This window comes from Copadichromis virginalis, linkage group LG3, assembly GCF_057382275.1.
Source record: "Copadichromis virginalis isolate Kocher_CV1m ecotype Utaka linkage group LG3, C_Virginalis_male_GT1.1, whole genome shotgun sequence".
Classification (NCBI taxonomy): domain Eukaryota; kingdom Metazoa; phylum Chordata; class Actinopteri; order Cichliformes; family Cichlidae; genus Copadichromis; species Copadichromis virginalis.
Window position 1 is genome coordinate 25,204,605 of NC_140620.1, and position 11,538 is coordinate 25,216,142.

The 11,538-nt window shown below is 38.8% G+C and overlaps 1 protein-coding gene across 2 annotated transcripts; it reads left to right on the forward strand.

The window, feature by feature from the left end:
* Positions 1 to 8,122: 8,122 nt before the first annotated feature.
* On the forward strand, positions 8,123 to 11,297 carry LOC146713627 (myelin-oligodendrocyte glycoprotein-like). Of its 2 annotated transcripts, none has more exons than XM_085449258.1 (5): positions 8,123 to 8,349; positions 9,360 to 9,737; positions 9,849 to 9,924; positions 10,012 to 10,126; positions 10,205 to 11,297. In XM_085449258.1, exons 1-5 carry the CDS (start codon positions 8,253 to 8,255, stop codon positions 10,250 to 10,252), a joined length of 714 nt encoding a protein of 237 aa, XP_085305384.1. In that variant the 5' UTR covers positions 8,123 to 8,252; the 3' UTR covers positions 10,253 to 11,297. The 2 variants fall into 2 exon arrangements, with proteins under 2 accessions (XP_085305384.1, XP_085305389.1); XM_085449263.1 differs by having other exon boundaries at positions 8,127 to 8,349; positions 9,849 to 9,926; positions 10,017 to 10,126.
* Positions 11,298 to 11,538: the final 241 nt, after the last annotated feature.

Sequence of the window (11,538 nt, forward strand, 5' to 3'; positions counted from 1 at the left end):
TCACTGTCTGCTGTCTGTTTCTTCTTCAGCTCTTCATCACACTCACTCTCATTTCACTGATTTGTTTAACAGCACTGCTGAAAACTCATTTGGTGTCTGTTGGTGACTGATCATGTGACTGTGTCTATGTTCTTAACACATTAATCTTCAATGTGAGGCTTTAATTTGAACTATGAAGCACTTTGTAACTCTGGGTTCTCTATAAATCAAGTTATAATTATTCATGAAGGCCATTCAAAGCTCTTCTTCAGATGTTGGCACATATCTGAAAAGTATAAAAAACTTAGAGGCAGAAGAAATGATCTGTCAACAGCGACGTTCACAAGGCCATTAACAACACAACTTATTATACTACACTATCAATAAAAACACAAGTGGTACACAAATCCCTCAAAAACCGCACAGTCATTCGATAACAACAACAACAATATTAATAACAAACAAATAAATAAAGCTAAAGAAAAAAAAGAGTTTTAACAGGTGTTTTAGAAATAGCCAATGAGGGCCCGACCTAACCCGCGCAGAGAGATCCTCAGTGTGTTGTTGTGGTTTTAAACGACATTTTCGGTTTAAAGTAGAAAAAGAGAGCAGACCGGAGTCAAAGCCGAACATTTCTGCCTCTTTTACTTTCCCTCTTGAAACCAGGGGCGCTCTCTCTCTCACTCTGTCTCTCGGCTATACGACAGTAGTCATCAATATTTATGTCTTTACACTTTGTGTTTAACTCATTTAAACCCACACAAGTAACAGTAAACAATAGTTTTATGTATGAAATTTTAAAATGTTCCTGAGTGATTTTTAAAGCATTTTTCAGTAAATACTTTAATATTATAATACGGGGAGATTTATGTGTCACATGAGAGTGACGTATGTGTCACCAGAGCTGTTTACTTCCTGGTTGCTCTTTGAGAAAATGGATCTCCGCGTCAAAGCGTCCAAAGAGAAGGTCAGTAAATTACGTTAAAATACACGGATTGCAAATAGTTTTGTTACACGTGACCTTAATGTGTCTGCAGTAATGTTATGGTCATCTGCGATTACTCGAGCGCGTGTTTGCAGCTTGTTCTGACGGTCGCAGAAGTTCGTTCGTTACTCTGTGTTGTTGTAGTGGGGACATCGTGTGTTTGATTCACGGCACAGAAACACAGAGGAACGAGCCCTGGTTTTTATTGTAAATGTATAAAAATCATTTTAATGAGCAGAGCTTTCTTTTTTCTCTGCACACAATACTGACATGTGACACGCTGCGGGTGGAGGAGGTGAGTGGGTGAAACCATGACCCTGCAGATTTTAACCAGAGTTGCTTTTCTATTTGAAAGATTAATCATGTTATATTTCTGAGTGAATCGTGATGTTTATCAGCTGCTGTTCTTGAAACACAGCTCTGATCGGTCCGAGCCTGAAACAGAATCAGGATATGACGAAACTTTCTTTCTCTCTTTTGTTATTCAAGTCAAACGTTACAACAAAACGTGTCTGTTTGAGTCTTGAACGTTGAATAGAAAAGTGAGTCGATCCCTAAACGTTGATTTTGTTCATCTGAACGTTTTCAGTGTGAGAAACATTTCGTCACTCATCCACGTGATTTCTTCGTTCCCAGCTGACTGCAGGTTTCTTGTAAACGCTTTATAATGTTGGGGAAACCTGGCACATCAGCTTTTAAATGTCCCCCATTACTGGTGGAAATTTCACAGTCTAAGAAGGGCAACCTGCATTCATATCCTCCCTGGTGTATCTGATGTGTTCGTCCAGCTAGTTGCTGTGAATTGTGGTACGTCCTGAGATTTGATTGTCACCCAGGTGTCGTCCACATACCTGAACCAATGACTTGGTGGTGATCCAGGGTAGCACAGCCCTCTGAGATAACAGCAGGGTTAGAGAGTCAGTGTCTGTGCCAATAACAATCCAAATAAAGTCATTGATGGGACTGAGACTGTCTTCCTGTGATAGTGAGAGTGAAAGTATGAAAGCATGCAAACGCTGCCCTGAAACTCCCGTTACATAACCAGGTCACTCCTATTTATAAACAATGATGATGTCATCAAGGAAATAAGGAAAGTCTGCGATCAAAGAGAGAACTGTGAGTATCTGAGTGAGTTTTTATGTTCTTACCTCTGAAAGTACGAGGTTTCACTTCCTGTGTGACGGTAATGTCAGTGTACGAGACAGCAGGGTTCACTTTATCTGCAATACAGAACAGTTCACGTGTTACACAACAGCTGGACCTATCTGTGTAAATTCACATAAGTGTGTTTCAGTAATAAGTCAGAAGGAATCATGAAAGTGCTGCTGGAAGTAAAGCAAACAATGAATCTGGGTCACAGATCTCGAAAACCAACACCCATCATAAAAGTGTTATCTGTGTTTGTTTACATGGTTCTCCCAGCAGAAGAAACAACTGACACTCCCAGTGACAGATCCACTGAGAGCTATCGCCTGACCTGAGATCATGACTTCATGACCAGTTCCAGACTGAACTGTTTTTCTGGGTCGTTGCTTTACAGCAAAGTGCGAGGTTTCACTTCCTGTGTGGCGGTAATGTCCCGTCATGGTAATGGTCCCCACCTAGTCATAAAACCTAAACATCCACATTCTTTCTATCTCTCAGTGAGTCTAAGTTACAACCTCGGCTCCCTGTTTTTCTGCTCCTGGCTAATGTGAGGGAGACGCTTCTACAATCAGAAAAGCAAGGCCATGATTCCCTGCAAACAGTATTCTCTTTATAAATCAGCAGTATGATGTAATAATGTGATAATAATAATAATAATGTACAAATCAGGTGAATAAATCTAACAATCTTCACCTTCTTCTAAATCAGGAGTATAATGCAACTTAAAACTACATAATGATTTCAATCTTTAATCAGCCGTATAATGATTCAACAATTCTTTGATTAGAGGTATGATGTAACGTACGACAGTGTAATAATCTCACAGTATTGATCCAGGTGTTGTTGTCATGTTTTTATGTGCCAGTGTTTTTCATTTTTGATGATTTAAAAATGGAGATGCCATTTCTAGTTACAGCAGGTTTGTTGTCAGTGAAGATGTTCACTTTACTTTAAAACACTCCAGTTTAAGAACAGAGAGCCGAGGTCAGCAAACAAAATGTGAAAATGAGCAATGCATGACCTATGACCTTTCCTGGATATTCAAATTCCAAGTTCCTCTGTGTTCTCCATATGAGGTGGCTGTAGAGCAGGTCCTCTACCAAAATGAAAGGGTGGTGATTTGATCCTTGGCTCCTTAAATCTGCATGCCAACTATCTTTGAGCAAAACACTAACCCTGATGCAGCCATCAGAGGGAGAATGTTAGATAGAAGGATAGAAAGAGGCCATTATTATTGGTGCTGTGGATTGTAAAGAACAATGTGGATTAGACAATCCCTTTAACACTGGTATCAAAAGTGAAATCAAATAATCAATCGGATATTATGCAAATATATAAATAAAATATAAATACCTGTTTTGAATGGCAGAGAGATGTGAGAAAGTAAGAAAGACAGAGACAGGTGGGTGAGCTCCATTCACTCTTATCAGCAGAGAGAGAGCGAGCTGCACACTGTGCTGTAAACTCTTTAAAATACCTCAATAAAAGCCTCCTCTGTGCCTACGAGGAGAAACTGAAACCGGAGCAGTTTCCAGCTCTGTCTGCTCGTTTGTTCCACTTTCAGCAGAAAACTTTATTTGCTGCAAAAAGTGACGTCATCCTCACTTTAGCCCATTACTCACATACTGAGCTGCCATAAAGAATCATTTATACTGCTAAAATAAATGTCCTAAATATCCTGCAAGACACTAACCCTGATGCATCCATCAGAGTGAGAATGTTAGAAAGATAAAAGCACTCGAGTATAGAAGAAGTTTATGTGTGGCTGGATGAATGTTGTGTAAAGTGCTCTGAGTCTCCAGGAGTCTGTTAAATAAGAATCAGTCCACTGATGAAACAGATCCATTGCTGGAAACATGCTGAACATTAAGGCTGATTCTTCTCAAACTGATCAGATGTTGAAATGTGTTTCGTGACCATTTTTTAACCATGAATCCAAATGTAAAAATTTTGGTTCAAATCAGGTGAAGCTAGAATATCAGGGATAGAAAGCTCAAAACAGACGTTTCGCAAGAAGTCAAATCAAATCAAATCAAATCAAATCACTTTTATTGTTACATCACATGTGCAGGCACACTGGCACAGCACATGCGAGTGAAATTCTTGTGTGCGAGCCCCACAAGCAACAGAGATGTGCAAACACAACAACACAAACGAGCAAAATACAAGAATGGCCAACCTGAAACTAATAAATATATGTACAATATATAATAGTGTATGCATTTCTGGATGTGTATACTAAATATTTTCCTACGTGTGTGTGTGTGTGTGTGTGTGTGTGTGTGTGTGTGTGTGTGTGTGTGTGTGTGTATACACATTTTTACAAATTAAATAGTAAAAAAAAAAAAAAAAAAAAAAAAAATAATAATAATAATAATAATAATAATAATAATAATAAAATATATAAAATATACAGAGTTGAATATGTGCAAAACAAGTGGCATTTATATACAGTGTGGAGTGCATAATGTTGAAGTTCCAGTAGTGAAGCTGAGGTGTCTATGACGTGTTCAGCAGTCTGATGGCCTGATGAACACGTGACGTCATCCTCACTTTAGCCCAGTACTCACACACTGATCCGGCATAAAGATTATATTTACACTGCTAAACACTCAATTTTTTTCCCCCCTTTTTTATTCCCTCTGACTTCTGCTACAAATATCTCATAAACAGGAGGCAGGTTCACTATAACCAAAACTAAAGACTCAAACATCATGTCATTGTTACAGCAAACAGCATCCACAGCAGTGCACAGAAAACAGTCTAACAGTCCAACTTTTCTCTGCATCATTTCTTTCGCTCTAAAAGTAAGAGTATGTTGTTGCTGCTTGTGCAATCAGACTGACTCATCGTTCACTTTCTTTTGCTCGTCTGTATAAACTTTGTTGTGCCGTCAGTGATTCATTACATCACTTGTGTTTCATTGTCATTGCTGTATGTTGTTCATTAGTTAATGCCTGTTTGTTGTTTCACTGAATGAAAGTTCTGTGTTTGTAGTTTTTCTAAATTCTTTGTGTTTCAGGGATATTTAAATGCACTACAGGCGTATTCAGCTCAGTGAAAACATCAACTGAAAGTCAAATAACATGTATTATTAATTTAAATTAAAAATATATATAAAACACAGCTGATTTTTATCGTTGTTTCTTTTCCCCAATGTTTCTTTACTGGACAGTAAAACCAGAAAATGTAACATTATTCAATATTAAATACTGAAGAGACCTTCAGATCAGTCTGTTGAGCTTGAAGGAGAGGTCAGAGGTCAAATGAGACATAAAATTTTTAATCATTTTACAGTGCGTTCTGTATGATGATAATACGCGCCACACTTATAGGAATCATAGTTTCATCATAAGTTATGAGGCTTTTTGTCAAACTTCCACCAATAAACCAAACTTTGACTCAGTGGTTTCCAGTGTTGGTCAAGTTACTTGAAAAAAGTAATCAGTAATTAATTACTGATTACTCCCCCCAAAAAGTAATCCCGTTACTTTACTGATTACTTATTTTCAAAAGTAATTAATTACTTAGTTACTTAGTTACTTTTTAAAAACACGATTTACAACCTGAAGAGGTGATAAAGTGATAGATCTTTCAGCCCAATTCTACTTTTTCTGCATAATCCATCATACAAAATGTAATCAAATGGAAAAGTCTCTTTTTTTAACTTGTTTTATCAGTTTTAATCTTTTAACTTTATGCATCAAGCAAAACATTTAATTATATGCAACATTCTCTGAGTTGAATAAATGAGTTTAACATTTAAACCTATTTTCTACACATTCCAGCACATAAAATAAAATATTTTTTGTGTTTTCACTCACTCTTTCAAACAGATGCAAGTAAAACACAGCAGAAAATAAATAAAGTCAAAGACTAGCGGTCCTTTTGCTCTATTTTCACCTGTAAAGCAGGAGCAGGGTAGGCGGAGGGTTACCCTGGTGCAGGTGTGCTGCGGTCAGTTGAAGAATCCGCGCGAGTGTCTCTGTGAGTTTCCCATCACGTCGTAGCTACTCGGTGCTTGCTCGGAAGTTTAGGGGGTTTTTTCGCTGTAAAAAGAAGTTTTCTTCCCACGCACGATGGACGCTAATGTTTTTGTCACTTTTTATGGAATCAAACTCAAAGTAAGGTCAGTACTTCCACACTTTAAACGCTGCACGCTCATACTCTCTCCCGCACTCGATATATTATCCATTGTTGATCTGCACACAGCTGCTGTCACCAACGTCGCACTTGCTTACGTCACTGTCATGAGACATTCTCGCAAAAAAAATCACGGTTTTAGTAACGCAGCGTTCTTACGGGAAAGTAACGGTAATCTAATTACCGATTTTGCAATAGTAATCCCTTACTTTACTCGTTACTTGAAAAAAGTAATCAGATTACAGTAACGCGTTACAAGTAACGCGTTACTGCCCATCTCTGGTGGTTTCAGATGTAAGCTGACTGCCTCTTTTAAATCACGTCTGTTGGTTTTAAATCAGAGAAGTTCCTGTTAGAAAAAGCTGCTGAACTGATGAGAGATGAAGCACGTTTACTTACATTTTATACAAACGTGTTGTCTTAAGCAGGATTTACAGTCTAGCAGATGCAGTGCTGTCGCTCCGCTTCAGCACAAAGTTATAATAAAACTATTTTTTTCTGGTCTTGATGCATCCTCAATCATCCAGGAAGGTAAAACGTAGCGCTACGTCCAGATGAACAGAATCAACTTTTGGAGATTTTTTTTCTGAATTAGTTTCCTGTATTTCAGAGTTTTTATTTCCAGAGCAAATTTTCTTATTTCAACTTTGTTTTTATTGTTTAAAAACATTTAATTTTCATTGGTTTCACTGCTAGTTTTATTTCTTTTGATTATTATCACTTATTGTTGTATAGAAGGCAAATGTCACAGACAGGTAAAGCAGTGCATGTGTTACAGTAAAAACCCACTGAAGTTGATTTCTCTATAATAAGCCAGGATTGTCCAGGCCGCCTGCAGTGAGATTAGTTCTCAGCAGAGCTACGCCCATTCTGTGCTAAACGCATGTGCTGGAAGAGGAAGTGAGAGTGAGACTTCATTCCTATTGAGCTTTGCTGTTGCTAGCACACGTCATCTGCTTCCAGTCAAGGAAGTCAGGATGTTCGTATTGTTGGAGCTTCTGTGGAGCTAATCAATGTTGTTATTGAGAATTCATCCATTTAATTAATGTCAGAGAAACTGATTTTATTTTAGATATATTAAAAATAATGGGAGCACTTTATATATTAATGCCACACTATTAAGCATAGATTAAAATGTGCTTAATTCATCATTTATATATTATTACTCCTCTTTAGTCTGTAATTTGTAAATACAGATATATTATTATAACTATAATTATGGTTATTATTAGCAGTGATGTGAAAGCTGTACAATATCTGTATTGACTAATAGCATATAAGGAGGAGTGCAGTGCTGCCAGCACCAGTTTAACCAGCAGAGCTTCCATTGTTCTCTGCACTGACATGTCTGAGCATTTATACTGGCAGGTGGAGGATGTTACATCATCACAACATTGTAAACAGCGTTGAATCTTTGCTGCAGCTTTGATCTCACAGAGAAATGATCAAACTCACCTTCTGTATCTAACAGATTATTAGATTGATTAAACAGTCATATATCCAAGTTAGTCTGTGGATGCTGTGCTACATACTGCTGAGTCATTAATGACACAGCACGTTTTTGTTTTTCTATTATGAAAGTTCAGACTCGCTTACTTCACCTGACAGGTCGGCTTGTTTTTATTTTTGCTCAGTGAGACACATTATAATGTCTGAGGCTTCAAACTGAACAGAAAGTGAGACGGAGCAGACTAGTTACAAACTGAGACTCGGAGTTTCTATAGAAATGATCCAAGTACAGTAATTTCGGTGATGCGACAAAGCGCGACAGACAGGTTTCACTGTGGGGTTTCCCCTGCGTAATCACATCACGGGACTTCATAACCATCTAGGGCTCAGTTACACCGCTCCGTAGGCGGAGACTTAGAGTTATTTTTAAACAGCGAGTGAGCCTCGCAACTCATTCATTCAATTCGCTCGAAGCAGGCAGGGACTGATCGGACTGCAGCTTTCCAAAAAACTCGCTTCAGTCAGAAAACGGAACTTTTAATCATCGATCATGTCTCTGAACAACTTCTACTTTAAGGACTCTTCCTTTTTCTCACTCCGGACTTTTCTCCTGTGCTCGGCTTTGTCCGTCTGGTCTCCTGTACACGGTAAGCCGACGTGTCCAGCTTCTAGCTGCGTGTTAGTGCAGATTACAGTGAATTTTAATGAAAAACTGGCGGATGTGAATAAGCTGAAATGACTGTTATCAGCTGTGCTGTGTTGTCCGTCACTAACAGTGTGACAGCTGTCAGTGAGTTACTTTAAAACCGGAAGAAGCTTAAAACGAGAAGATTGTCAGGCAGGTTCTGACTGTGTGAGGTTTGTTTATAACGGACACGATGGCGGTGATTCACCGAGCAGTCTGTGAGCAGGTCAGGTTTATGAGAGCCGTGTGTTTGTCAGAGGAGAGAAAGAGCAGAGTTACAAAACACAACGTCCGGTGAGCCGAAACTAAAACCCTGTTTATTGATCCGGAGTGATGCAGATTCAGTCCGCACATGCTGCTGCTGACTACACGTGTTTCCACAAGCTAATGTGTTTTCTATAAAAACACATTAGCTTGACAACCCGCCATCATGACCCCATCAGGAATTACGTCTGACTGCCCACGTGGCTCGTTCGTCCAATCAGGTGTCTGTGCGTGTTTTGTAGTTTCCTCTGGATTTGTAGTTTAAAATTTTTAATAAATGAAATTAGTTGGTTATTAAACCCGAACTTATCTTATTTTTCTTTATTTGCAGCAGTTAAATAATCAGTTTCAAATCAGTTTCAAATTATCAAAAGATCAGCATGAATCAGTGTAAACACAAAGCAGTCGCTCTGTATGATAGTAATGAAATAAAAGATGTCAAATTAAATCAAGTTGTTTATGTAAAACTTAAAAATGTTAGAATTTCAGTACCACAGACAGAACGTACGAGGCTCAGTCAGTCTGTAACAGAACAACAAACAGCCATCACTGACAACAACTGCACACTGGTTATGGCTGAAATTTTGTAGTGTATATTAAGAGACACTAAAGTAACAGCACAGAGACTGATGGGGCTGTTACTGATTTTCAGGTCTTCAGTCTATAGTGGTGGCAGTTCAGGAGGCTTAATTTTCCGTCTGTTTCCAGGTGAGGTTCTGGTGATTGGTTCAAATCTTCCAATCATCGCTGCTCCGGGTGATGATGTCATCCTGCCGTGTCACCTGGCGCCCACGTTCGATGTCCAGGGTCTGACGGTGGAGTGGTCCAAACCCGACCTGAAGCCCGACCCGTCGGACCGGCTGAGCCGAGTGGAGTACGTTCACCTGTACAGGGACAGGAAGGAGGTCCCCGACATGAAGATGGCCTCGTACTTCAGGAGGACGGAGCTGTTCATGGACGACATGAAACACGGGAACATTTCACTGAAGATCCTGAACGTGTCGGAGGAAGACAACGGCAGATACAGATGTTTCATCCCCAAGCTGCAGAGCAGAGTGAAAGCTGCTGTTGTTGAACTTGTAGTCGGTGAGGAGATTTTTGTTGATGTTTGTGGTTCCAAACTCAAAGTTGTTTTTGTCCCCAATACAAACTTTCAGCCTAATTTTAATAACAGATTTTGACTGTTTTGTCTTTTAGATTCAAACTTTGCTAAAACCTCAACGACAGAGACGCCGCTGCAAACTCCAGATCCTCAGGACACGACTCCAACAAATGGTGAGAAAACAGTCCAGCTCTTCTCTGCATCATCCCTGTTTGGGGTTTTGTGTATTTGTGGTGACCTTCTTGTCTTTTCTACATCTGCAGCTCGATCCAGGGTCGCTGTGGTCATCGCTGTCGTCACCTTATTATTAGTTTTGGCTCTCGCTGGTTTTGCTGCATATTTCTCCAGACACATTTTTCACCAGACACTAAAAGTAAGAAACAAACAAACACAAACATGTTGTTGCTTCTTGTGTCGTCAGACTGACTCATTATTCTACCTTTTTCAACAGAAGCATCCAGAGGATGATGATACAGAAAAACAACCACTACCAGTCTAGCTGCTTGCTCAAAGGAATAAATGGACTAGTTCTTCTATGCTGCTTTTCTACGCTGGTTTAGCAAAGAACACACTTTGAACTTTGACCCCAGCTGAAGACTCGAGCCTCGTCCAGTTTATTTATCGAGCTCATTTTCACACAAAGAAAATGTTGTAAAAGAAATGATCATCATCACTGTTCTGGACTGAAGTGAATTATTCCCAAACAGCAGGACTGGAAGGATTTCACAGCATTAAAGGAAATTTCCATGAACGTTTGTGACACAGCTCAGGTGGAAAGATGGAAATAAACCCTCATCTGAAAACTGTGTGGGAGACACAGAAGTTACAAAAACAGGTTATAAGCTGATTACTTTACTGCACTGTGTTAATGACCTGCTGTGAATGATGTTTAATGCAGCTGTAATTTAAACAGAGTCACTTATTGTGATGCTGAAAGTGTTTATTTATGAAAGCTAGTTTTATATGACAGCACTGTGAGCACCTTATACAAGGTGATTGAAACTTCAGATATTTATTGGTCTTCATTTTTAAAGCCACAGTTAATTTATTAAATGTAATTGAAACTTCCTGCTGGTCAGGACTCGATGTTCAGGCTGTTTCTAGTTATTTATTTAAAGAAGCAGTTTGATCCTGATGCAGAGCTCAAGCTTAACTTCCTCTTTTTGTCATTTAAAGCTACAAACTTTGTGCAGACTGACAGAAATCCTCCTGACTGTAGTTTCTGCTGCAGTTACGGAGCTAAAATCAGAGGATGTTTGTGTCCAACTCTTCTTTATTCCTGCTCTGTAACATGACAGAGCTCCTTTGGTTCACAGTTAAACAGATGTGTTTGCAGCTGTTAGCCAGCTCAGGATCTTTATTTTGTTATTTTTATATTTTATTTTTTTATTACCTCAGATATTTATTTATAAGAATATTTATATTTAAGAATTTTGGATGGATGTATTTGTTACTGCAGTGAGTGTAAAGTTACAGTGATATATGTGAATGTGTGAAATCGTCTGTAAATATGAGTGTGAAAGTAAAAAGTTCAAGCACGTTTAGACACTGTTTTCTTTTTTGCCTCTATTTGATGTTAAGTCACTGTTTACCTCGTAACATGGTTACATTTGACAATGAGAACCTATATTTATATTAATGGAGCCTTTACTTTGTTTATTGTTTGCATATTATAAACCTGACGTCAATCATCAACATAGTGTATCCAGTTCAAATGCAGCTTTTCTTTAAGGGAACGCTGCCATCTGCTGGCTGACCTGCAGAAAAGCTGTTTGTGTCACAGGT

Excerpts from the sequence above, each read along its gene's own strand:
- LOC146713627 (XM_085449258.1), top strand. The coding sequence starts at position 8,253 with ATGTCTCTGAACAACTTCTACTTTAAGGACTCTTCCTTTTTCTCACTC. Across the intron at positions 9,738-9,848 it reads TGTTGTTGAACTTGTAGTCG|ATTCAAACTTTGCTAAAACC; the intron begins GTGAGGAGATTT and ends TTTGTCTTTTAG. Across the intron at positions 10,127-10,204 it reads TTTTTCACCAGACACTAAAA|AAGCATCCAGAGGATGATGA; the intron begins GTAAGAAACAAA and ends CTTTTTCAACAG.